This window comes from Abramis brama (assembly GCF_963993115.1).
Source record: "Abramis brama genome assembly, chromosome: 4".
NCBI classification, from domain to species: domain Eukaryota; kingdom Metazoa; phylum Chordata; class Actinopteri; order Cypriniformes; family Leuciscidae; genus Abramis; species Abramis brama.
Window position 1 is genome coordinate 40,490,099 of NC_139966.1, and position 27,908 is coordinate 40,518,006.

Consider the following 27,908-nt stretch of genomic DNA (forward strand, 5'->3'; position numbering starts at 1 on the left):
CATATTAGTAGGTCAGTGAATTGTATGGTGTTATCGGTTCAGAAAAAAGTGAAAATCGAGACCTTAATAATAATTTTAACAGCAGTGATGTGTATGAATTGAATTTTATTGTTAAAATTAATTATTCGTTTATTGAAACCTCTCTAAGTGTTCGTGTTTGAGCCCATGTATGCAGTGGAAGGCACAGATGTCGGCACACACTAGTGGTCGGATTTTCCTTCGGCAGTTTCCGCTTGGGTTAACCACGCCCCTATTCCCGTTCGGGAGATTCCGCTGACGTTAACCCCGCCCCTACAGTGCTCAGCGTTGTTTAGGGACATTAGGAAGATGGCGGCTGCCCCGCTATACTGTGTCTGCCGGCGGCCCTATGATTTTAACCGGTTTATGATCGAATGCGACATTTGTAAGGACTGGTTCCACGGCAGGTATGTAAATTATGGTCTATTTAACATATGTGTGAAGGTTGGTATGTACAGGCTGCCATGCCACGGGTGTATTTTTGGTGTAAATCAAGGGTGTCATGTGAAAGTGCTGGTGACGCGCGTTGGGGCTATTTAAATATGACGGTGCGCGATCACGATCGACTCGCTTGGTGTTTTGAGCGTTATTGATCGATTTCTGTCAGATTTCTTCATGATAAATGTGTAAGAGGAACTTTTAATACAACCTGCCTTCCACAATCCTTCCCCCAGGATAAGATTATCCTGCTTTCCTTTAGAAGTGAGCTGCCAAAAGCCACATGGCTCATCTGTATGTCTGTTATGAAACTAACGTTAGACATTTAAATCGTCTGTCTGCTTGAGCTTGACAGGCTTAGCTGAACTTGGAGAAAACTGTTTTTTTATCTCACTTTATAGCTCAGATTTAACGCCAAAACAATCCATTTTGTGACTTCTATGGCTATTAGTCAAAAGTTTTCATCTGTGATTTTAGATGGGTGCAGATGGGTTTCTAATTACCATAGTAACCGTAGTCTCTGACAAAGTACATTATTTACTACAGTTACTAAACTACACACACACACACACACACACACATACATATATATATATATATATATATATATATATATATACATATACATACACATATATGTGTATGTCTTAATATAAGATTAATAGACATCAATGGGATGTCTTGAAAAGTAGGCTATGCATACAACATTGTGTGTATTTATGATAATCATGCCATCTTTATCCTGTTCCCTTGTGTCACATTGTTTTATGTGGTAAGACAAGTTATGCAATATGAACACTTCTAGTGCTTGGCAGAATATTTTCTAGATATTTTGATAAGTAAATAAAAAATCAAAAAAACTATCTATCTTGGCTGGCACACCACATTTTTTTTGGCGTATTGTCAAAAGTAGCTGCCTTTAAGCTTCAAGACAGAATCTTCTCTGTAAATGAGCCAGGTCTCAGCTTTCCTTCCTGTCTTGTGAATTAACTGCCGGTTATACAGTGAGCGGTTGTGCGGGTGTTGAGAAGTCTTGTGTAACTTTGCGGAGCTGCCAGATTCCCCAAAGTGCGAGACAAAGACTGGCGCCTTTTCAGGCCTGAAGAAGAAGTGAGAGAAATGACTGAATCTGCAGTATCAGTGAGTGACGCACAAAATCGCTACGACATGCTCGGTATCACTTCACTCTGAGCATCTAGATTGACGTGACGCAATTTTCCATAATCCGGTATGTGAAACTTCTTGTGGAATTTGCACGCCAAAAAGTGTGGCAGAATGTAGATGTCTGCCTTAATGCACATTAAGGTGAACGTGTGTCTGAACCTGTGAATTAATCACTATAAAAGACAAAGGACTCTGAAGGCATGTGATGTTATAATTGGTTCTCTTTAGAAGGAGAGTCATAGCAGGTTGTGAATTGTATAATGAGACCATAGATTTTTTTGAGGTTTACAGGTGAGTTTAGGTGGCCATAGATCTGGAGCTGCTAGTTCAACACGCAGTTCAAATCTCAGGTCAAGACCATCTTTTGTCATTTTCAGACTGAAAGTAAACAAATTCCGTCAAAGAGTGCCGTCAAAGAAGCCAAAACACAATCTATTTTCCATTTGGCTGTTAAACCTCCTAATGCTTAGTGTCAATTGGAAACTTCAGGAATGCATTGGTTTATTTAGGCTCTACTTTTTACCATTAGTCTGGTCTTGAAACGGTCTTAAAATTAAACATAGCGTTAAGTCGGCATGAAATGAAAATTCACCCAGTCTATGTCATTGATCATATTGTGAACAATTCACCCATGCATGTTACATTTTTAAAAATTAGTTTTGACCTGGTTATTTTGAATCAAAATGTCATAATCTTTCAGTGAAACGACTGAATTCTCACTGGTGACGCTTGCCGAACCAAGTCCCACTCTATATTTTATAATTTGTTGATAATTCATTTCACTCATATCTACTTCACAGTATATAAGAGAAGACTTGGTGCTTCTTCTGTTTCATTGTGAATTGTTTTTGCATTTACCGACGACTTGTTTCATGAATATGCCAAATAATTTCTATAAGATGGTGGTATCATTGATGGATTGGTTGGATCATACAAAAACTTTTAGCAAGAACTGGGCTAAAAGTTTCCCCAAGCAAGAAAGGCTTAGGGTCACATGGGGTCAGCAGATCTAGCCATAACCTCCCAAATGTAAACTTGTTTGGCTCTGGATTACTATTTGGGAATGCTTCTGCATTATGCAGTGGATGGATTGACACTGGCCTAAACATCAGTCTTTCTTTGGATCTTGAATGTGTGTACTTGTGACAGGAACATGAAGACATGAAGATAGGCTAATTTGTATGGCTTACGAGGAAAAAGTGCAAGTAAAGGCAATGTTAAAATACTTTCCCTCTTCTGGTCACTTGGTTTGTCAGAATGTTTTGCCGTTCAACTCATTATGTCTCATTAAATCCTAAATGGGCTTCTGAGTCTCAACAGAAGCCTGGTGTGAGCCACTTCCAGACCTGAGACGGCATAAAGATTTGTGTTCACTAATCAGGGCCTGGTTTGGTGACCCCTGTCTGCTCTGTCTGCTCTGTAGTGTGTTAATCCAATGCAACTGTGCTGCTTATTTGTTAGGAAAGTATACAGACAATAAATGATGAAAAATCTTAAATCGTCACTATTTAGTTGGCTGTATTTATTTGACTTTCACCATTAACGCAATCCAAGGTTGTAATGCAGATCCAGTGGTCTGGAGTCTATTGTTCTGCTTAAGCCCAAAGTTGTTTTTTACGCTGCATGTGACATAGGCTAAATGTCATCATCAATATTGTTGTGTACTGTAGCCCCGTGGTCCGGTTTTTATAACTGCATGTGTTTTGAACATTCGCCTCATGCATAGGCCTACAGCTTGAATTTTTTTGTACTTACTAGGCTAGTTCACAAGGCAGCAACTCTGGCCCCGGCCAACAGTCCAAAAAGAAAAAGAGACATAGCAACAACAAACTATTGAGGATTGTAACAACAAGAGACGCCCGCAGTGATGAGCGCTTGTGTGAGGTGTATAAAAGATGCAACTCGCAAATCTAGTTAAAAAACTGACATTTTTATCAACTTCGGGAGAGAAGTAGTGCAGACACTGGACAAAAATAAAACTTTCTAGTGTGCATTTGTTGTGTGCCTGTGTTTGCACTTGCTATTGGATGCAGTACTTTGAAAGGCTAGGCTATGCCTTTGGCTGTACACAGAAGCTGAATGGTAGTGTCAAAAGTCAAATATACTTTTTGAACTTTGTAATGTATTTAGAAATATTTAGTGTAGGAACAGTCTAAGCTGCCATTGCTAGTTCAAGGTCAAGACTTGCTTTTTTTGGGGCGGTAAATAATGGCGCAAATACCAGTAAATTGACTAGCGCAAACCTTAGTAAATCGATCTTAGAAGTAAATTGTAAAAAGATGGTTTGAGCTGTCGCAAGCTGTTTGTAAATCTGCTAAACCTAAATATTTTTGTATAGTAACTGTTTTAAAAGCATTAAGGCACTTATTTTTGTGATGTGCCTAACATGGCATCCCTTTCCTCGTTGCTTGCTGAATATGTGTAGTAGGCTAAGTGACGTATAGTAAATGTATACAGTGGGTTACGCAAAATAAAGGGCTCTGACAAGCTGGCCACTGGAAACATGTTCAGTAGGTTCATTCCTACACACTTTTTGCTTTCACTCCCTTTGGTTCCCTGTTGGATAGTTAATCAGTTACTCAGGTGACAGGAAGGCTGACTCGACTCCAGGCATGTGGCACACTGACCTGATTCACATGCTGTGATGAAACTAAGACAGGGAGATGAATGGAGCACTTCATAAAAAGGCATTATGGGAGAGATGGTTAAACTCCATATAGTTAAATGAATGCAATAAGATTAAGCATTTTTTAACTATATTCTAGATTCACATGAAAATGAGAGTTTGGCCTATAACAATAAGTTTCCATTTCCAACATTTTCTTTGATTGGCACAAGCGAACTTGTAAATGTGGTGCTCAGAGAGCTTTCATCTGGTTATTTGGACATTGTTGTGCCATTTCATAAATGCGATTATTCCAACATGATTTCGAGGCATTATGGGATTGTGTATGGATTATATGTGTGTAGTGCATTGTGGGAGCCTGTTTGGTTATATGGTAAACGTACGGCTTTATATTTCACTTAAGCAGAGTGAATTGTGTGTCCAAACTGCTGAGAACTTCAGTACATTCATCAACTGGGGGACGGGATCTGAGGTCTCTATTCTTTCCCTCATTGTCTGTTTCACGGAGGAGGGAAGCGGAGGAGGCGAGTGGGTGTAGAGTCATTCATCCATAAACCCTTCCTCCCCCATCTGCTCGTGTGTCATTGCATGTCTGGCTCCTCTGATACCCAGGTGATGCAGCATGAGCTTGGAGACTGGGATTGTGTCACAGGGGTAAAAGACAAACATTCGATGAATGCTACAGACTTTGGATTGTCTTTTCAGACCTCCAGTCATCATAACAAATAATTAGTGATGCACCGATAATAAAACATGGGCTGATGCCAATAACATGTTAGTTAGGTTGTGTTATGGTCGGTAACTAATAAATATTAAATCAAATATTTATATAAAAATAACTTTAATATTAAATAAATATTATGTAAAAGATAGCCTATACATTCTATTGTATTTTGTCTAAATTAAACAAATCCAGTGCTACAAGTGAATTTAGACATCACACCATTATAATGCTCTGTATAAAATATGGACATTAATTTTGCGATTTTCTAAATATAAATTTAACAGTATTATTCAATTATTAATGTTTAAAATATGAAATTTAAATGAGCATTAGATGATGGTAGAGTGGCACGATAAATCGTTAAAAGATCATGATCTCGACCCACACAGTCTTTTCCCTGAACGACAACGATTCAGCTGTCTACTAAACCTTTGACAACTGCGATCTTAGCAAACATTGAAATCTGTGAGAGAGCAGTTATCATATATAGGTATGAAATGGTTCATAAATATTTTCACACACAGTATCATTATTTCTGTGTTTTAATAATTCAAATTATCACAGGTACTGGGATAAAAGTTTATATTCAGAATATAAACTGATGTGTAAGGTAGTGATCAAAATTGAGTAAATCACCTTTTGAAAGTAACTTGACTCTTCAAATAAAGATTTTATCAAACACTGTTACACCAGTTGGCATTTAATGACTGTTAAAAAAAATCTATTTGTCATTTGAATCATTTATTCAATATAAGTTTTTGTTAAAAAACACTGATTCATCCAGTAATGAAACAAGTGACTTCTTAATGAGTGAGTCATTGAATCGCTGCAAAGGTATTCAAACGTCTTTTTCCCCACAAGCGAAAAACAAAAAAGATCTATGCCGTTAGTACATAGGGGCTTTTACCTCTTCTGGGATGACAACCGCTTTAGCTACCTGGTTCTACTCTGTCTTTCTTCCAAGTCTCCTGCAATAATGAGGAGATCAAAGCTTAGACAGAAACACTCAGTCCTTTGCATGTGTTCAAAGGCTGTCTTTTCTTTGAGGAGAATCACCTTTCTGCTGAAGACCCCTGCTGATTTAACAGCCCCATATAGCACAGGATCCACTCTTGATGTTAACTCTATTCTGATGGTAGAGAGAGCCAAAGCGTTTACGGCAGCATCATTCACTCCATTCAACTCAAATAGGAATTAAAACCACTTTTGAAATGCATGATTGCAGCAACATCCAGCAATCTACAGAACATAAGGTGTCTATGTACAGCTTCTTCATTGCTAGCATCTACCAGAGGCTCTGTCTGTCCCAAATAGGGTACTTGATGTACAGAAGTCCATGAGGTCGTATGGTGTCCCATTTGTCATTTAAGACCTTGGAAGGACGGTGTGCCAGTACTACTATCTGACTACTGGGATACAGTATTATGTCACCATTTGGGATGCCACCGATACTGTTTTTTTGATGGCCGATGCTGATATCTTAGAGAGCAGGGTGGCCGATATATATAATAAATATAATTTATACTTATTTGAATTAATATTTAAGAAATTAGAAATAAATATGAAAATAAATTAAAAAATTTCATCTTTAAAATAAACATACTTATACTTCAGGTGGCAAATTCTTGATTGCAGTCACAAATAAATGTAGGCCTATTTGTTTAAAAATATATGAATAAAAAGGAAATAAACTTAATAACAGGGTGGGCTACTCAGTAATCTGGTAAGTTTGTGCTCACTGGTAATCATATTTTTTCAAATAAAGACATGGTAACACTAATTTTACATACACCGCACAGTGAAAATCGCATGAATATGACATAATGGGCAACTGAATATAGCGCAGCATATTTTAAAATCAAGGATTTAAAGTTTGTCAATCGTGCGTCTCCAGTGAAGCTGAACTGACCTTCACGCACAGAGTAGCCTAACACGTTCATGATGGCTACAAATGCGCACTTCAGAGTATCTGACAGCTGGTTTCGTGATATTAAATATTTATTACATATTAAAAGATTTGTTTAAATTATATGCGTATTTGCTGAATGCTGATGGTAAATGAGAAAGTATAATAGTGTTTGCCTTCCTCTAACTAATAATATAAACGCAAACGGTATACTTTTTAGCATACCGTTTCATTTCTTTAACAGGTCTATTTAATAAAGTATTAGACAAAACTGTTAAACAGAGTCCGTAAACTAATGAAGACTGAGAATGTGAGCGTTGTGTACTTAGGCGCAGGCGTTCTCAGTGCCGCCCGTCAAAATAAAAGTCCAGCTTCTGACACATCAACCAATCCGAAAAATTCCAAATATCGGCCGAGATACCGGCATTGGCAATATAGCGGTCGACCACTAGACAGGGACAGAATATATGTGACGAAATGCCTCATACACTTGTGAGTATTTGTCCGCTGTGAAGTCTGCACATGTGGGCGCAGCAAAAGCATAAACGGGAGCATAGTTGCACTCATGTGCTCTCTTCTGAATCGTAAATCAATAAATGGGACAGCCTATCGTTTTGTAGACTTAACAGACATATGTGAGCGAAGGCCCCAAGACTGTCTGCAAGTGCAGAATCTGCATTTCTCAATATTTTGGCTGTATAAAAGAAATCCCTTTTGCGCATAATGCTTTTGTGCTGTAGCTGGGCCAATTTGAAAGATAACAGGGTTGTTGTAGTCAGCTGAAGAGGCTGAATTTATTATTTTTAACAGATGTAATCATGCAACCGTTTATTGGACATCACAACCATTTCACACATTTAGTTGAGACCGTTGTAGTGTTCTTGCGTGACTAAAAAGTAGCTAATGTATATAAGCTACAGGAAAAGTAGAGTATTTATCAGACTAGGTGTCAGTAAACACGTCCGTGTGAGTGTTGGCACTTTCCTGCGTTCTCTTGTGTGGCCCCAGTTGTCTCGGCATCAGTAAATCTCTTGCCGCTGGACTGTCAAAACTCTGCTAGCTGATTTCACATGGTTTGAATCTTAGGAACGTGTGTTTGTGTGGGTGGCTGAGCATTATGGTTGTGGTTGTGGTTTGGCTTTTTTGGTAATGTGACTTGGCATGCGGTTTGAGTGACTTAGGTGGTGAAGGAAATCCCACAATTGTGACGCAATGCTCTGTTGATTGTAGTATTGCCTGCCCACACAATGTTTGACATATCCAATGGTAAACTATGTAAAACATTTTTGACATTTGTAACATTTCCTGAAAAGTTCAGATGATGACGCCATTGTACAATGCATCATAGATTATTACCGGCATTGACTGAGTTTAGAAAAAGGCACATTGGACATGTAGGACCATAAACACCATAGGGTCTGCTAACAGCCATTCCTTGGGTGGCATTGGTGACCCATTTTATAGTTATGTGGTTGTTTTTGGTTTTATTTGTAATTGTAAATACATTTTGATTATACCATGTTCATGTGGTAATTTTGGACATTCATTGTGTAAGTTTTGGTTGATGGATAGGCCTATATTAGACTATTTTTATTTGACCATTTTGATGTTATCGTCATAAGAAAATTAGCCTTTCGAGAGACTTATATATTATAGACGCATGAGGAGGTCCTTTTGAGTTTATTTTAGACTCAAGTGTTTTATTTTTTTTATTTTAATATCAGCCATTTTTCTGTTTATAAAATGATTATCAGTATTGGCTAGAATTTAAATGTCAGTGCAAGCACCATTTGTATTTGCTTCATAAAAAACATTTTTGATTATGCTGTTTCATTGTAAATTTTATCTTTAATAAATAAATATTATTTTTGTCATTGTTAGTCTAGTGTGTGAATGGGCATTGAGTTCTAGTCCAAAGAGAAGAAACTTGTAATATTCAAAATAGAGCAATGCTAATGTTTATAAACACAAGTTTAGGCTAAATGTTTAAGATTTAGACTTGTTTTTGTAATTTGCTTGAGGCTACTGCAACATTCACATGTGTGGTTGTGGCAGAATTCTATGGGTACTTTATCTTGCTTTCCTTTTTTCAGTTGTGTTCAGGTAGTGGAGCACCATGCTGCTGATATCGATGTTTATCACTGTCCCAACTGTGAGCCCATCCACGGACCCTCCATGAGTAAGTGTGTGCATGTACACATGTTTCTTTATTGCTTTTGTTGTGTCCAAGGATCAGTCTTATGAATATTTCTTTCTTTTTCTCAGTGAAAAAGCATAACAACTGGCACAGGCATGACTACACAGAGCCAAATGATGGTACACACCCCATCCAGGCAGGAACTGCTGTGTTTGTACAGGAACTCCAGGCCAGGAGCTTTTACAGGTACAAGCACCTCTGGATTAGATTTTGAACTTTCCTACTTTGACGTCTAATGTGTTTTAAGGACATAATCAATCATTGATACATGTGTTACGGCTTTGAAATTTGCACCTACCTGATAAGACTTGCAATTGATTTGTGTGTCTTGGCTGTTCCAAAGTGGGGATGAGGTTCTGGTGCCAATGCATGGGAGTCAGGTGACCCAACGCTTCCTGGAGAGGGAGGGCTTCCATTACCCCATAGTGGTGCATGACCTGGATGGACTGGGCCTTAAACTGCCCTCTCCTTCTTTCTCTGTCAGCGATGTGGAGCATTACGTTGGTAAGACCTCAGTTTGTGTGTATTGCGTTTATGGTCTATCAGATAACAGCTCAGGATAGTGTCTGTCAAGTGGGGCACTAGAGCAAGAGATGCATTTAGATCACATTTGGGCTCATAACCAGTGTGATGGATTTTTTAATTAATCATAACTAACATTCATTTTTCTTGCAGGAACAACATTCATATGCTTTTGAATCTTAAATGTTTCCAAACCCTTTGGTCGAAAACTCGTGACTTTGAGTGTGTGAGTGTATAAATAACAAATGGGGAAATGAAACTAGACAGATGTTCTGGTCTAGGTTTGAAAACTTGTGATTAACAATGAAGAAAACAGAGTTTGCTTCTAGCTAGTAACAGAAGGGTTTGCCTATGAAGAACCAATCAAATTGTAGGAAAGGATGTAATGTATCATGTAATTTTCAGCATGCGGGTGGGATTCTCTCTGAAATTTGTCTTAGATCCTCCGGCCGTGATTAAAGCATTTTTCGAAGGGATTGTCTGAAGTCTGTTTAGTTAATGCTGCGCAGCAAGTTAGGGTTAGAGGACTCAGCCTAAAATATATATATTATTGAACGGGGGACGTCAATTGTAGAAGAGACCCAGATAAACTAATGTTGACTGTAGACGTTCGGGGACGTTGATTGTAGACGAGACTCAGGTAGACTTAGGTCAGGTGTAAAGTAAGAAAAATCACCACACCAGACACACACATTTGTGAATATATGCTGTTCAGAAGTTTGGGTCAGTAAGAATTTTTTTTAAGGTAGGGTAGGTGATTTCGGAGCGGCTAGCAATAGCAAGCTAACTTACAAAAGCATAAGATCCCACCCTCCCTTCAGAGCGCTCTGCAAAGACAGGCCTCCAACAAAAGACATGAACGTGCAGGTCTCGTAGCTCAGGGTAGATCGCCGCGGGTTGCCATCATTTAATTACGGTAGTTATGACGTGAACTCAACATGAGCTCCTTGTTTCGGTTGAGAGGAACTGTAAAAGGCGGGTGCTGCTGCTATATTTGCCTATCCTACCTTTAATACTTATTTCAGGAGCGATGCATTACATTGATCAAACGTCACAAGACATTTATAAAGTTAAGAAAGAAAAAAAAAATATATATATATCTCAAATAATTGCTGTTCTTTTGAACTTTGTTCATTAAAAAATCCTGGGAAAAAAAATGATCTAAGAGACCCCAAAGTAGAAAAATAATAAAGCACATGAAGGCAAGTTTCTGATGTGGGCACATCAGTGCCTGAGGATGAAAAATCACCCTTTTACTCAAACCTCTGTTGGGTTTTAATATCATTTTATTAAAGCTAACAAGTAGTTTTTTGAACAACTTTAAACACATTGGAGCGTTAGGTAAGGTTACCAAGTGCCATTGTGATTGTGGTTATCCGTCCGTGCTAGTAGTGAATGGGTTTGGACCGGACTCCTGTGGACAACTGTGGAGGTTATCTCCTTTCTTTTCTACATTAGACCTAAAACATTTCATCTCCAGTTACAAAGCCGTTGTACAGCACAGCCAGTCTGAGCTCAGGTTCCCAATAGGGATGTTTTATCTCAATGCTTATGTTACATGGCTCCCTCTTTCGCACACCGCTGATCTTTAAGTTGGAACTGTTTTAATAGTAACAGGTGTCGAGGGGAAGAGGTGTGTGTGTGTGTGTGTGTGTGTGTGTGTGTGTAAGAGAGAGAGGTGGGGGGGAACTCAATAGATCATGTTACCTAGCCAGTTGGACACAGACAAAAGGCCACTAACCTTTCCTGTCTGTCGTTTCTTCCATTTTCTCCCTCCACCTGCTTTTCTTTCTTTTCTTTTCTTTTCTCATTCTTCCATCCATGTATGGGCAAATAAAAAAATAACATTGTTTGTTGTTGTCAGACTGTCAGACTTTAACAAATTGAATGCAACATTATTCATCAGAGCAACAATTTTAAAAGGAATTTTAAGGGGTAGTTCACCCAATTTTTTTTACATCGATTACAGTCAATTTACATCGAACACTGTAGAACATAAAAGACGATGTTTGGCCGAATGTTCAAGATGCTCTTTTCAATATAATGAAAAAGTTATCCTGCAGCTTCACGAATAATTTTGTTAGTTGTATGGTATTTTTGTCATTTTTGAAGCTTGACTCTAGTCCCCATTAGTAATGTTTTTGTTAACTAACACTGAAACGAAAATTATACTTTTTTTAATTAGCTTATGCTATAATCTCGATGTGCAATACATATTTTCCAGCTTTCGACTGACAGCCATGTTTTTTGTACTGTCCTTATTCAAATAAACGTATACATTTAAAAAAAATAAAAACTATAAATATTAAATGAAAAACCTAAACTAGAAAAACATTATAAAAATGTTTTGAACTAAAATAAGTTTAAATTGAAGTGAAATAAAAATAAACCTGTATAGAAAACAAAAAGCACATACAATTATTAAAACTTAAACTAAAATTTAACTGAAAATATCTAAGTAAAAGCTATAAATACTATAATAGTATATGAATAATACTAAAATAACACTGGCCCATTTACTTCCATTGTGTGGAAAAAGCATGAATATTCTTCAAATATGTTAGTTTGCATGTTGAGATTGAGAAACAAATTAAATATGATAAATAAATGAATAATTTTGGGGTGAACTTTAAATGTTTACAGACATTTTAAAATTTATATTGGTGGAAATGAATGGGTGATGACCATAAAAATATCAGCATTGGTTCAAAAGCTGTGCAGAGTTTTGTAGTTATGTCCTGTTGCCAACTTTGGCTTGAGCCTTTCACATTATGTGTTTGTGGGACTGTTCCTCCAGCTGTTCCCTGTCATCAGACGCTGGCCAGCTGTGTGTGTGTTGAGGGATTGCAGTCACTTCACCAGCAGCTGTCCAGCGTCGTTTCCGGTCCTCAGCTGTCTTTTGTGATTTGCGGCCCTGCAGCTGTGTCTCTCAAAAGCCTTATTACAGAATATATAGCAAAGAATTGATGGATAAAAAAAAATCTTTCTTTTCCCAGGTGCAAATAAAGTCATTGACGTGATTGATGTCGCAAGACAGGCAGACAGCAAGATGAAGCTGGGAGAGTTTGTGAAGTATTACTACCAACCTGAACGGCCCAAAGTGTTGAACGTTATCAGCCTGGAGTTCTCTGATACAAAGTACGTCTGTGTGAGAAACTGTCAGTTTTCTTTCTATGCAACATAACTTCACTGCAAATGAATTTATTCTACTGGTTAAGATAACATACAGTGTTACTTTAACACTTAGGTCATATTGTTGTTGCATTAGATGACAAAATAGCAATCCAAATATCCTTTGTTTTAAAAGAAAGATTGTTTTTGGGGCCTTGATATACAATTACATAGCTATTTTATGATTTACATGAATTCATCTAACATTTAGCATGTATAAGTGCTTGTGTGAAATCTGATTTTTGTTTCCTGCTCAATTTTAGGATGTCTGATTTGGTGGAGGTTCCTGAGATAGCGCAGAATATGTCGTGGGTGGAGAACTACTGGCCTGACGACTCATTCTTCCCCAAACCATTTGTGCAGAAGTATTGTCTCATGGGAATGAAAAACAGTTACACTGACTTCCACATCGACTTTGGAGGAACTTCAGTGTGGTATCATGTTCTTTGGGTATGAACTGAGACCTGTTTGATGCTTGACAGCTCTTTTAACTTATGTTAGTTTTTGTTTTTTTTGTGATATTGAAATTGGTGGTGAGATTTATGAAATTTCAATGGCATCAAAAATGTTGATCTAACTTCATTTAAAGCAAAAATATTTATCGTAATATAGTAGTCACCATTTGAAGTGGATCAAAAACCTTCATCAAAGTTATTCATGAATTTTGAACAATACCCATTCTTGTCTTAGGACAACTTTGAACTTTTTTGATCCACTTCAAATGTTGACTACTGTATATATCGTTTAACGTGAAGTAACATTACTCATCTCGTCATATCGCCCACCCCTATTCATGAATAATTAATGGTGCTCAAGTGATTTTACAGTTCTACAAGAGCTGATAAGCAGTTCCAATGAAATGTTGATAATCATTTTGTGTTTGTGTGCGCAGGGAGAGAAGATTTTCTACTTGATCAAGCCGACTAAGGCTAACCTTGCACTATATGAGTCCTGGAGCTCATCACCCAATCAGAGCGAAGTATTCTTTGGGGAAAAAATCGACAAGTGTTACAAATGTGTGGTGAAGCAGGGAACTACCATCTTCCTCCCCACCGGTGAGAACACAGAATTAGACAAACTTCTGAATCCCTTTTTGTGTCCATTTAAAAGATTATGCCCACCCACCTGTTTACATTATTGTAATCAGAATAAGCTTTATTCGCCAATGTGCGCAAACACAAGGAATTTGTTGTGGTTTCCAGGAGCTCTGAGTGCATACATGCATACATCCATACATGCATATATAACACAAGAGGATAGAAAGAACATTTAAAAAGTAAGATTAAGAAAATAGATATAAAAAATAATACATAAAAAAAACTTGTGTACAGATGTGTGCATTATGTACTGTATATACAACTGTATTAATAAAAATATGTATTTTACATAGTGAGGATCTATTTATTGCCTAACTCGCAGGTGGCATAAACACCATACTGATTTATGAATTATAAAAACAGGTAGTAATTGACTGTTTAAGGTGGAGATAGCCTGAGGAAAGAAACGTTTTTATGTCTAGATGTTCTAGTGCACAGAGATCTGTAAGTGCAAACAGGCTGTGGGCGGGTTGAGAGGGCTCTGTGATGATGTCATGATGCGCGTAGTCCTGAAGGTTGGGCAGGTGTGCACCAATTATCCTCTTTTGTCCATTATATCAGTTCCTTCTGCAGTTTCTGTTGATGATGCAACAGAACAAATGGGTCAATAATGTTAATTTCTAGTTGATCTATTATTTATATATCAAAATTGCAATTAACATTTATTAAAAAAAATTATAAATTAAATTAATATTATATTAATTTCTATAATTTATTATAATATATTAATTTAAGATATTTTATTAAATTATATTTAAATGGTTTTTTTTCATGTTAAAAATGTCAGGTTGGTACAATGGTAATGATATCAAAATGAAAAAAAAAAAAACAAGCATTATTAAAATAGTGAAAATCTTAAAGAAAGTCTTAAGTTGTTTGCCATAAACTTTTATCATCATCATAAGTCATGTGATGCAACAAGAAATGTTTTTATAGAGAAGACCTCAGACACTCGTGACTAACTGTCAAGCTCAGTGTGTCTCTTAAAGGAATACTCCACTTTTTTTGGAAAGAGGCTCATTTTACAACTCCCCTAGAGTTAAACAGTTGAGTTTTACCGTTTTCGAATCCATTCAGCCGAACTCTGGGTCTGGCGGTACCACTTTTAGCATAGCTTAGCATAGATCATTGAATCGGACAGGACCATTAGCATCTCTCTCAAAAAAATGACCAAAGAGTTTAGATATTTTTCCTATTTAAAACTTGACTCTTCTGTAGTTACAGCGTGTACTAAGACCGACGGAAAATGAAAAGTTGTGATTTTCTAGGCTGATATGGCTAGGAACTATACTCTCATTCCTGCGAATTCCTCCAAAATGGTAAAACTCAACTGTTTAACTCTGGGGGAGTTGTAAAATGAGCCTATTTCCAAAAAAAGTATCCCTTTAATATATCAGATAATTTGTAACATGGAAAGTGTAGTTCAGGTTGTAAATTGTCATGTAGTGACTTCCGAAAAAGTAATATTTATAAATTAATAATTCACTATATTTGTTGTAAAAACATTTTTTACATGTTTGAAAGTAATAATTAAGATGTGTACACTCACGTGTTCAAGGCGTAAAGGGAAAACAAGTAGTTTTCTAAAAAATAAATAAAAATGGTATATGTTTCAAACCCATAATAACCAATAGGATTACAAAGTGTACATTGCTAAGAGCCTAACTAACTAGATTTGTAAAGGATTTTTCCTTTATTGTTGACAGTTATCATTTACTTAAATAACAACTTGCCTTTTTTATCCTTGATTGACCCCACAACAAGAGAAAAAATAGGATGTGCGCTATCGTATAAAAACACATACACGGTACGGCAAGGCGAAAGTAATATCAGGCGGTTTCCCAGGACTTCAGCCAGGAAAATGTGGATCAGCGTCCAACACTGATGACCCTTGTTCCAGTGGGATTGTTGGGCAACGGTCTTCGCTGAGCAACGTGGTAAACAGAATGGAAACACTCCGAAGGGCTGTGATGCAATTCACGTGCATCTCACCGAACGGAAAGAATGAAAAGTGTCTGAATGTTATTTTAATCACCCATGAGAGGCGCTTTAAATCAGAATACGTTTAGAGTTCTATAAATGGTCTCTGACCAATGCGGAGGTAGTAGACGTAACTCTAGGGGGAAGGATTCATTATCACAGCATGTCTGTTTGAGGAGTGTGAAAGCGAGCTTGTGGGTTTCCCTCCTCAAGCGGAACGTCGCGTATGACGAAGCAGAAATCCCCCTCTTGTTCAGCAGCATGTCTGCACACGACGGCCAATACACATCCAGCCAGACGGAGAGATAAAACTCAGAGAGGTGTGGGTGTGAGATTAGGCTATATTTAGCTTTTGCTGATGTGTATTTGTGTGTGTGTATTACTCACTGGTTACTGATGTGAATTGTGTGTACACTGTGTTTTGCTGCTGTCTTTACAAAAAAAGACTACTGAAATGTTTAGGTGGTTTAAGCTAATGTTTAAAGGAAATAATATGCATATGACATATGAACAGAGACATTGTTAAAAAAAATGAATGGATAAAAGAATTATGGTGGGGCTTGTGAAAGGGAATTAGGTCAGCATAGAACTATCTTTGTTGAGGCCTGAACGTTGATCTCTGTTGCCCTCTACAGGTTGGATCCATGCAGTGCTCACTTCTCAGGACTCCATGGCGTTTGGTGGGAATTTCTTGCATAACTTAAACATAGGCATGCAGCTCAGGTAAAACCCTGCATTTATTCCTCAATATTTATCCTTTTGATTAAGCTGTTCTAGACGGTCTATGCTTTTCCTGTCACTATAGTTCATTTAGGTTTCTAAAAGGATATTCCTACTGGAACTGATATTAATTTCAGGTGTTATGAGATGGAACGCAGACTGAAGACTCCAGATCTCTTTAAGTTCCCATACTTTGAGGCCATCTGCTGGTATGTGGCCAAAAACCTTCTGGAGACCCTTAAAGGTGAGTGGGACAGGACAGCTCTTGCAGTGCTTTAGTCTAGGGTAAATGAAAATAAAACATTTGCTAAAAACAGATTTTGTTTGTTTAAACCATCATGTGACTATTAACCAACATCTAACATATGGTGTTAAAATGTTGAAATATCAACGTAAAGTATTGTCAGTTATTCCTTTACATAAACATTCCACTTAACAGTTGCGGATGTAGCCTCTTGATGGAGTGGAGATTGAAACGTTTGTGTTTTCAGAGCTGCGGGAGGATAATTGTCAAGCTCAGGATTATCTAGTGGACGGGGTGAAAGCTTTAATCTCATCGCTGAAGACATGGCTGAGGAGGGAGGCAAGAGAAACTTCCACTTTTACTGTGTCGTTATTTTTCTAGTGAAACTCCTGTGGCTGTTCTACATGGTTATTTTCTCTGTGTGTTTCCTCCACAGTTGACTCAACCTAACAGTGAGGTTCCAGACCATATCAGGCCAAGCCATCTCATCAAAGCTCTGACCAAGGAGATCCGCCACCTGGAGGTAAGACGAGCCCGAGGAGCTCCAGTGGTTTTGAATGGGGGATTTAGACAGTAGTTCACAGCTGTTGTGACAGTAAGAGATATTTGGTGCTTTTTGTTTTGATCTTCACTTTGCAACTTTATGGGAACAATTCCTTTCTGTCTTGCCATATAAATAAATTCAATTCAATCAAAATAAACTAAATTAAATGAAACTTAACTAAATCAAATTATATGAAATAAAATAAAATTATATTAAATCTTACACATTGGAGTAAATAATTAAATTAAATTATATGATATGATAATATTATATTATATTAAATTATATTAAACTATATAGCAAATTTACTATTATATTATATTAAATTATATAGCAAATGTACAATTAATATTCATTTAAATTTAATTAAACAATTTAATAGCCTAACTTATTACACTTACACAGTCTGCACTTTAAATTAAATGAAATTAAAATAAATTAAATTTGAATTCTTACACAGCTTGGAGTAAATTAAAAAAATATATTTTACACATCTTGGACTTTAAATTAAATTTAAAAATGTATTAAATACAATTTAAATCTTAAATTAATATACATTTTTGCACAGCCTGGACTTAAAATATTAAATTAAATATAAATTCTTACACATCTTGGAGTAAATAATTTGTTCAACTAAAGCAAGTTTACTATTAATATTCATTTAAATTTCATTAAATTTAAAAGATTAAGTTAATTTTTAATTCTTACTAAGCCAAGTTAAATCAAATTAACATTAATTCTTTAAGAAAAAAAAATCCTTTTAATTTTTAACTAAAATATATGCTCATTAATATAATGAGTGTTTCCACATAACCTAAAACAGCTCCAAGTTTAAGTGATTTGCTGTGGTATTTTCTTAAACAGGATGACTCGAATAAAGCTGGAAAATCTCAGGGAAGTGCTGAGTGCCCTTTAACACGCTCAGCACTGGAGAAGGGATATCAGGCACGGCGTGCAGCTCGGCGGCTACGAGACCATCATCATCGACACCACCACCACCATCATCATCACAGCCGCAAACTGCCCTCTAACTTGGACATCCTGGAGCTTCACACGCTGGAGGTATTAAAGAGACTGGAGGTCGGACCGCTTGTGGAGGTGAGCGAGTCAGATTTTTTTCCCCATAATGCACTGCGGCATGAAGCTCAAATTTCTTATCTGTTCTCTACGGCGACATTAGCCTTCATTATTCCTTATCATATGACTGTAATGCAATGCTATCAAATGGTTTTAGAGGGCATTTTCACCTTGATATTAGATAGGTTCACTGCTTTAGCAGCATGCAATTATTCTATTTCCAGTAAAAACATCTCTCGTTTCGTAACAGGACCCAACCTTCAGCTCCAAAGTGAATGGCAAGTTTAAGAAAGTGTCTTCAGTGTCTGCAGTAGCTGTTGATGGGAATCATGACAATGCCCTGCGCCTGGTGCTCTGTAATGGCAAGATTATGAGGTGAGGGTCCCGGTAGCTTCTCTTTTTGTGACCATTAGATTGGCTATCTGTTAGGCACTAGTTTTCATTATTATGAGTGACCCAGAGATGTATAATAATGCCAGTCAATGAACAGTAAGATTTAATGGTAAGACTTTAGTAATTAAAGGACATTATTAAATATTATAAGAAAAAGAAAATAATATTAATTTTGTATATATATTACTGTTTATTTAAATATTTAATTTGAAGCTAAATACATATTTAAGAAATAATTGAACGGCTACATGCCTTTGTTTTCATTTAACTTGTAAACATTTACATTATTTATTTAACTTATTTAATGTGACATACCCAAATTAGTAGTGAGAATAGTGACATTGAGAGATTATTTGTACCTCTTTAATTCTTGACATGGAATGGTTTGATATTTTTATATTGATAAGTTTGATCTGCTTTTATTATTATCAGAAGTAGTAGTAGTATTAGATAAAATAATATAAACTACTGATCAAAAGTCGGGGGTCAAAAAAATGTTTTAAGAAGATATTAATACTTTTATTTAGGAAGGATGAACTAAATTGAAAAAGTGAAGTCAAGACTGAATCCTGAAAAAAATAAATAAATTGTGGTTTCCACAAAAATATTAAAATGTTTTCAAATGTTTTTTGTTGAGCTGAGAGAGAAAAAAAAATGTTTTTAAAGATTTTAACCCCCCACCTTTTGAATGGTAGTGTATATTTTTTAATAACTTATATATATGTATATGTGTGTGTGTGTGTGTGTGTGTGTGTTATTTATTAATGTAATATATTAATTGAATAAAGTTTTCTGTTTTGGTCCTCCTTCCTCACAGGGAGAGGTTATCTATCAGTAATGTGACGGCCAAAGTCAATGGAGTGGAAATGTTGCAGTTCCATCAACACAGGATAAAATTGGAAAGAATGCCAATGTGCCCACAAGAAGAAGTGAAAAAAGAAAAGCGAGAGGATGAATTTGGAGTACACTGCACCATCAAGAAGCCACTCAATCATGGTGAGTCGCTTGAAGCTGTAGAGGTTGTCACAGCTCAGCTTTTGCTATCCAGACTGACTATACACCTTATTTTGCAACGTGGATGTAAGCTATTACAGCTGCTAAAAGGAAATAACTAGAAGAATAACAAAGTGCAGTAAAGTGTGCTACAGTACAAAACAGTATTATTTTAATGTACTGACGTAATTACAAACACATAGTAAGAAATACCAGTTTGGAATATCAATCAGCTGTTTTGCAGAGCAAAAAATACCTGAAGTTAAAAATGGCCGCACCTGCTCTTACTTTAAAAATGAGTTGGCTATAAGCTTGAAGCCAGTCTGTGAAAAGACAAAAGCATATTTTTTTCTGTCATTATTGATTGATTAGTATGTATAAAGATATTTGTTTGACCAACATTTTATTTTGTCAGGTCTAACTGTGCAGGCAGAGTCGCCACGTGTAGCATCTTCAGACAGTGACTCGGAGTCAGAGGCGGAGGATTGTGCCGAGGTACTGTTGATGTCGATTCAACTCTCCACGAGCTGAACACATTTTTTTGGTTAAATGGCTTAAAGAGGTCATGAATTGAGAAATCATATTTTCCTTGGTCTATTGACATATGAGGTCATTGTACTATAAAAATATCTTGTAAGTTTCAGAACTCAAAAACAGAAATTGAAACCAAGCTCCCAAAACAACTCGTTTCGGATTTTGTCACATTATGACGTCATAGTGCGACGAAAGACCACATCTACAGAAGATCAATGTCTACTTCTACATCATTGCCTCTTTAGCTCCGCCCACAGATTCGCGCGTATGATGTAGTAGTAAGTACGAGAGAGACGAACACAGGACAAAACCATAGAGATTCCTCTGAGGATTACAAGACGTTTTCCAGTGCCAAAACACAGTTTTTCCATTGCCTTCCTTGTGATTATAACATTAGGAAATGTGAATGAACTTTATATTTAAGGAAGTTCCAGTGTCCACTTTGTTTGTTCGCTTCGTTTTACTGTGGATTCATTTTTAAACAAGACACCATTTGACACCGTCTTCTCAGAGGAACTAAAAATAAAAAGTGATGCAGTGCCGACTACATTGTATCTGACAGTAATGCTGCAACATGTGAGTAACCGTGTTTTTTCCATGTGTCACTATTACTTTGTCTGTTACGGATCATTTGATATGTACTCACTTTACTAAAAATGATGAACGGTGAATATAATAACGACAGTGCAACATAATTCGTAAGTTATCCTGTCAACTATAACTGTGGTAAATCCAAGTACTTAAACTTTATTTGCCACAACCAAGATATATAAAGCATATGTAATACGCATAAATGTTTCACAGTTTGCAAATGTTTCGACTATCTAACGAGATAAACACATTTCTTTAGCTTTTACGTTTCAACACTAATATGTGATAAAATACAATACTACCTCACAAATACATAAGGAATAAATATAAATAAAGCTGTTGCAGACTGGACTACCCTTGTTATTTGAGGTGTAGGTCTGTGTTCAAGTTCAGGGCTGAATTTCACCGGTTGCCTTTTTTCAACATCTGAAGTTTTCTAAACGGTTCCACACATGTAATGCCGGGGACGTTGAAAAATATTTTATTTTCCAAAACTGTTACCCAATCATAGCAGTGGACGTTTACTTCCAAGTCGTGAATGTGGCATGCCTAACAGCGTTTCAAAGAGAGGGTCCAAAACTGGATAGAAATTAGCCTATTACTCCTACAAGTCACTGGGTTTTGATGTCAAAATATTGCTAGTATTATAAGTGGACCTCAAAGAACAATTTAAATGCAGTTCATGACCCCTTTTAAAACATGTTCTGTCATCTCATTCCTGTGTGTCACCCTTTCTCTAAACAGAAACGCTCATCAGAGTCAGGGAGTTCTGAGGAAGAGGATGGAGCAAGCAAGAGAGACTCAGGGAGTTTTGTGGAGCATCTGAGCGGCCACCATAAGCAAGCGTTAAAACGGTATGACTGCCCTTCATTTCACACACCTGAGAAAACCGGCACAGTTTAAAAGCTAATTTAAGTCATTTCTTCTCCACAGAGAACGTCCTACCTCACCGAGAACAGACAGTGCCATTCAGGGCATGCTGTCCATGGCGGGGCTGCTGTGTCAGCAGGCTTCAGAAGGGGCCGATTGGTGGACCAGTCAGGGTAACAGTAACAGTAACAGCAACAGCAGCAGTGATATGTGGGACAGCAGTGAACCCTGTTCAGCGCCCCGCAGCCCGGAGGGAGAGGATGGGAGTCTCGGGGAGGAATATTCATATAGAGAGAGCTCACTTTCTCCTCCACTCCACCCCTCCAAAAGACATGCGCCCAACCCCACGCCCATCAGCAACCAGGCCACTAAAGGTGAGCTGTTTCTTACACTAAAATAAATAATAGTAGTAATATTTGTATTATTTCTTAGAAAAAGTCATGTGGTGCAACCAACATGCAGAAAAAAAGAAAAAGAAAAAAAAAACTGGGTAAAAAAATAACTATAGAGAGAGAGAGAGAGACCCCCATGCTGACCCTCATTACTGTTTTTCCATAAGTTGTCAGTAATTTTACCTTTTTATGACAAGGCAAGGTAAAATGTCATGTGGTGTAATCATATTTGTTAATTTGTTGATATTTGTACATAAAATAAATATTGTTGATATTTGTACTTAAAATAAAATAAATACATGAATCAAATTTGAAAATAAGTTAAAACTACATTTTTCAAAATAAAAAATGTGAATGAAAATATAATATATTTTTCATTAAATTTGTAAATGAAAAATTTGAAAAACTACTTTTTTTTTACCTTGAATATTATGTAAAACTTTTTTTTATTATTGTTGAAACTATTTTTTCCTGGAAAAATATGTAAATGGAAATTTTGAAAATTGATTTGTTAAAACTACTTTTTTTTACCTTGAAAATTATGTAAATTTAATAATTTGAAAATTGATTTAAAACTATTTTTACCTTAAAATATGTAAAAGATATTTATTTATTTATTGAGAATTATTTGTTAAAACCCATTTTTTCTTGCATGTGTAAATTGAAAATTTTAAAAAGAAAATGTAATAGTGAAAATATTTTTAAAAAATAATAGTGTACACACATTTATTCGGGTTACATGACATGACATTTTTAGAGTGATTAAATTTGTCAAAACCTTTCTTGAACATGGTATATACTAAATTTTTAAAGGATTTTCCTTTATTTTGTTTATGTATTTTTCCTGTCATTGACCCTCTTATGTTGTTTACCTATAAAACCCATGTGGGAGATCACTCCAAAAATGTGTATTTTTGGGGTAACAATTATGTTTGCAAAAATTATACTTTAAAGAACATGCTAAACTTTTTGTATCGACTTATGTCATGTTTTTGTGGTTGTATTGCAGGAAAGCGTCCCAAGAAAGGAGAGGCGACAGCTAAACAGAGGCTTGGGAAGATATTGAAAATGAGTCGCCATAAAGGCTTATTCCTGTAGCATGACGGAGGAAAGAATGAGACTATGTGTAATAAATCAACACAGCTGCTTTTCTTTATACGCTGGGATTATCATCACACACACACACACGCACACACACAGTTCTCTTACTCACTGTGCATGTTTAGGTGACAGGGTATGTTTAATGGCTCACCTTTTCCACCAATCGCACGAAATACACAACAAATTATCCATCAACGCAGGGAAACTGCTTTACCTTGGACAACATTTAAACATTAACAGCCAAAAGTTTCAAGAGGAAGCACAGAAACGCATGGTCGGATGCCAGAGAGCAGCGCGTTCCTACAGGCTAATGTGTATCACGGGCTGAGGCCTCTCCTCTCCTCTCCCCCACCCTACCTCTTCTCACATCTGTAGCATGAGTGTCCAGGCGCTCGCACACACTGGGACTGTTCCATTGATCCTCGGATTCCCCTCAAGTCATTATCAATTTGCCTATTTCTCTCTCCTTTTGATTGTCTCAGGCTGGAGTATGAGCTTTTGAAATGGTGCTGATCGTTTATAAACCCTTTCCCAACCCCCTCTGCCCCTTTAAGCAATAATTGTACAGCAGTGAGTGATGTATTGATGATTTAGTGGGCCGCACTTTTAGGATGCGCAGGAAGTCCTCTCATGGTGGAACCATCAAATGAACGCAAAGATACAACTATATGACTTCCCCTTGATTTGACAGTGTTAATTCTTTTTATTGGTTTTAAGTTAATTAAATTAATATTCTGTTTTTTTTTTTTTTTTTTTTCTTAGTTTGTAAAAACAACATTTAAAAAAAAAAAAAAATGCTGACAAATGCACATACAGCAGAAGGCTGTGTTTGCAATCCTTGTGTTGCAAGTGCATCTGATTGTGTCAACCTTTTTGGTTCGTTTTTTATTTATTTTATTAATATCCCGAAAGGTAGTGAAACTCGGAATAGTCATTTTACACTGGCAAAGTTGAGAAAATCGTACATGTATAGGTATTGTCACACATTTATTCGCCTGTCACAACCCAGTGGCCGCATAGAGGTACTGCATCCTGGAGCGCTGCCCCTGAAATACTGTATGTGATGTAGTTTGCGAGGACTAAATATGCTTGTCACGTGATTGACAATGATCTTTAGCTAATTCTGCATAATTTATGTTCTATTAGGTTTGTTTTAAAAAAAAATTTTTTTTGACTGGATAACTTATTTATTAATTTCAAAGATCTAAGGTTTTATATTGCATTCTGAGTTTCCCGTTTTTTCTTTGCATTAAATAGTTCTGTAAATACGAGTATAATTTCGAATGTTACCAATTCAAGAAGAATGAGCTTTTGTTTAGGTTCAGCTTTATGGGTTTTGTAGTTAGCACATTTAATGCTACTTTTTAAAATAATAATAATTTGAATGACTTGTTAAATTTACCTCTGAAATGTTCGCGCAAGTTTGAATATTGTTGCTTTATGTTGTCTTTGTGACCTGTTGAAGCGGGACAAAAGAATTTCAGCGGGGAAAAAAAAATGGTGGTGCTTGTGTGAATTTCTTAGAGAGGCTATGAAACGTTTTCTCAGGGAAAATCAAACAGGTGACATCTTTGAATTCATCACCAGCACCGTCATATTAATCGCGTTTTGTACTCGTTCCCACAAACTTGCCAACAAATGTATATATATTCCCATTTATTTTGTGTCTGGTAAATGTAAAACCCAGATTCCGAACAAAATTGTGTTCCACTGTTAAGTATATAAAATGAGTTTGTAAGACTGTGAGGATAGATCAGTCTGTTGGTTCAGAAAGCAAATGCACTATTTTGGATCTGCATGACTTGAGTCGGATAACCGCTAAAACTCAGGCTTTGTTACGGTTTTGAGTTTTGCTCACCCGCAAGTGTTTTATGATAAAATGTTCCTCCGTTCCCACTCAATAACCTTCACATAGGCAGATACCCTTTGAAAATGGCAGCGTTCTGAGGAAAAACAGCTCATATCCTTCATATTTGATCAATCGAGCTGTTCTTCAGACAGGTTCCCATTGCTTTGACGCATTAATTGTACAGTATTTATTAAGCTCTAGCATTCATTTCCATACTCAACTGTGGTATAGACTTAATGTCACTGTGTTTTCAAATGCTGTGTTCTGTTCCTTCTCTTCAATAGTTCTCTTTGAAAAGTTTTGGATGTGATGGACTTTCTCCAATGCAATGTATATATATAAGATGAGGGAAATGTTTTGTAGATCACACTGTTTTCCCCTTCCCTTTACCAAGTGTTAAGTGATAAAACACTGTTCTATTGACAAACTCAAGAGTCGATGGTTTTTATTTATTTAATCCTTTTTTTTATAATGCAACTTTTACAATTGGACTTGATAATAAGTCCATACACATAACAGGAACTTTCAGTTTCCTCTACAGAAAATGTGCGGGTTTGCGATCACACCTGCAAATGCAAAGTGGAGAAGAGAAAAATCAGTCATGTGTGATGTGGCAACACACCAGGTAAGAAATAAGCAATTTCCTCTGCATGTAAATGACTTGAATTCATATGTGTACATTGGGGTGTTGAGGGCAAGTCTACTCTTCATCGTCAGGTGGGATTCCCAGCTCCTCGTCGGTCCATGCTGAAGTGTCCGGCCATGGGAAATGACCCTAAAGAGACATTTAGTTAAGAGGCTGGTGTTCTGTTTATTATGCCTAAGAACAGAGGCATTTCATCTCTCATCATGTGCTGATGCAGTTTCCGCTCACCAGGATGGCGTCCGGGTCGTGCCAGGTGTGCCACAGGATCCAGAACCACATGGCCCCGCTGAGCAGCTCTGCCTGGAACTTCTGGTTCTTGGTGATCTGGGGAGGTTGTCTGTACTGGGCCTCAATGTGAGGGCCACCTCCTGCCCTAAAACACACAGAAACATCTAACGTTACAGTAAGTATAGAACAAAATGTAATGGCTGGTGATACTCATGCCAACCCACAGTATTACAAACAATGATGCATGCAGTGATAAGCTGGATTATTTATATATTCTATATTATATATATATATATATATATATATATATATATATATATATATATATATGTAGTAGTTTTGAGAAATGTAGGTCACAGTGTTTTTGGCCTTGTACCTTGGAGTACCGTGGTAAATAGTATAGTATATAAAAATGTGAATCATTCATCGCCATGGTATTACCATTTGATACCGTCACTGTACCATGGTACGACCTGAGTACCTACTTTTACTTAAGGCTATCCTTTTATATCCAGATTCCAGCAATCTCTAAAAACTGACCAAGTTCGTATATTTCAACTAAATTACTGCCGTTATTCCGTTTCTAAAGTATCGTTTAGATTTTCCATGATACAAAACACAGACCGTACATGTTTAGCCAGTTAGCCTTCTGATCATAAACACTCACTTTCTGAGGGTCATCTGCTGAGGTCCGCGCCTGAAGAGCTGCAGGCCGCTTCGGAGGACACCCGCCGTCCTCCCGAGAGAAGACATGCTTATGCCTGTGCCAGCGCTCTGTGTTTTTACAACGAGTATTAATCGAATTGACTGCAGTGATCAGACGGAGAAATGTCACCTTTACAGCGGCTGTTTCGTGTTTCTTTGACCTGCTAATAACGAGCGCTGTGATTGGTCACTTAAAAGAAGGCGTTTTGATGCTACTCACCGTCTATACGCTAGAGGGCGCCAGATACCCACTGAGAAAAGATCGTATAAATATAGATCACAATATTCATGCGTCTATTACGGAAGCCCTGAAACGCAACGTAAAAAATAAAATAAAAAAATCTAGTACGTAAAAAAAAATAAAAAAATCTAGTATTTCGAGATTAAAGTCGAAACGTTTCGAGATTAAAGTCGAAACGTTTAGAGAATACAGTCTTCTGCAGAAGTTGCGTGTGTGTGCATTCATAACGGCGCGCGTCCACTGGTGCATAGGGCGTGTTTCCAATTCTGAATTGTGTGTGTGTCTGTGTAAAGAAATGCACTTGTGAAGTCGAACTGCCTCGGACATGGATCTACACAAAATAGTAGCTTTTTACTTTTATCTGTGCTTTCAACAAAAAGGTGCCAATCTACCAACATGCATTACCATGGCGTTGCCTATAGACGAGCACAGACTCCGCCGGAGTAGGTTCACAATCTGGTCGAAACTTTATGTGGCAGTGTTTTACGTAAAATGGATACATTTTAAGTGCATCATTCTGTATCCAATCATTTGGCCGGATCCCGTTATTTCCTCAGATATAAAGCTGGCTACCTCCATCCAGTCTGAAGAGTGTTTTCGCCTGTAAAGTCTATATTTTGCAGTATATTTTGTAACGTCCTAAGACAAATGGTAATGTCATGTTGGTAGATTAGCACCTGTAGAATGTCCTTTTGTTGAAAGCCCAGATAAAAGTAAAAAAGCTATGTTTAGATCCATGTCAGAAGCAGTTCGACTTCACGAGCGCAGGTCTTTTACTAAAAAAAATATTACGACTTTATTGTCGTAATGTTTCGACTTTAATCTCGAAACATTTCGACTTTAATCTCGAAACGTTTCGACTTCATTCTCGAAATGATAGCATTTTTTTTTTTTTTTTTTCAGATTTCTTTTTTTTTTTTTACAGAATTTTTTTTTT

At 36.8% G+C, this 27,908-nt stretch overlaps 2 protein-coding genes and 1 long non-coding RNA gene across 3 annotated transcripts; 1 reads left to right on the forward strand and 2 right to left on the reverse strand.

The window, feature by feature from the left end:
* Positions 1–309: 309 nt before the first annotated feature.
* Positions 310–25,578, forward strand: kdm7aa (lysine (K)-specific demethylase 7Aa). The gene is made up of 18 exons (XM_084111356.1): positions 310–425; positions 8,970–9,055; positions 9,142–9,259; positions 9,417–9,577; positions 12,592–12,733; positions 13,030–13,216; positions 13,659–13,821; positions 16,479–16,566; positions 16,701–16,807; positions 17,055–17,146; positions 17,244–17,330; positions 18,216–18,449; positions 18,679–18,803; positions 19,639–19,817; positions 20,230–20,309; positions 21,684–21,793; positions 21,873–22,183; positions 23,211–25,578. The coding sequence occupies exons 1-18, from the start codon at positions 328–330 to the stop codon at positions 23,297–23,299; spliced, it is 2,457 nt and encodes an 818-aa protein (XP_083967482.1). The 5' UTR covers positions 310–327; the 3' UTR covers positions 23,300–25,578.
* Positions 13,895–16,157, reverse strand: LOC311081020. The gene is made up of 3 exons (XR_014605778.1): positions 15,597–16,157; positions 15,413–15,446; positions 13,895–14,439 (listed from the first exon to the last, which is right to left on the reverse strand). It is a non-coding gene; the product is annotated as an uncharacterized lncRNA (long non-coding RNA).
* Position 25,579: 1 nt separating the features above from the next.
* Positions 25,580–27,220, reverse strand: ndufb2 (NADH:ubiquinone oxidoreductase subunit B2). Its single transcript, XM_084111357.1, has 4 exons — positions 26,693–27,220; positions 26,026–26,170; positions 25,831–25,926; positions 25,580–25,717 (listed from the first exon to the last, which is right to left on the reverse strand). The coding sequence occupies exons 1-3, from the start codon at positions 26,776–26,778 to the stop codon at positions 25,852–25,854; spliced, it is 306 nt and encodes a 101-aa protein (XP_083967483.1). The 5' UTR covers positions 26,779–27,220; the 3' UTR covers positions 25,580–25,717; positions 25,831–25,851.
* Positions 27,221–27,908: the final 688 nt, after the last annotated feature.

Bases quoted from the DNA above. Each gene is read 5' to 3' on its own strand.
- kdm7aa (XM_084111356.1), top strand. From the start codon at position 328: ATGGCGGCTGCCCCGCTATACTGTGTCTGCCGGCGGCCCTATGATTTT. The intron at 9,578-12,591 runs GTAAGACCTCAG...TTCTTTTCCCAG, and splicing joins CGATGTGGAGCATTACGTTG to GTGCAAATAAAGTCATTGAC. The intron at 16,567-16,700 runs GTAAAACCCTGC...TATTAATTTCAG, and splicing joins AACATAGGCATGCAGCTCAG to GTGTTATGAGATGGAACGCA.
- ndufb2 (XM_084111357.1), bottom strand. From the start codon at position 26,778: ATGTCTTCTCTCGGGAGGACGGCGGGTGTCCTCCGAAGCGGCCTGCAG. The intron at 26,171-26,692 runs GTGAGTGTTTAT...TGTGTGTTTTAG, and splicing joins CAGCAGATGACCCTCAGAAA to GGCAGGAGGTGGCCCTCACA. The intron at 25,927-26,025 runs GTGAGCGGAAAC...ATGTCTCTTTAG, and splicing joins ACGACCCGGACGCCATCCTG to GGTCATTTCCCATGGCCGGA.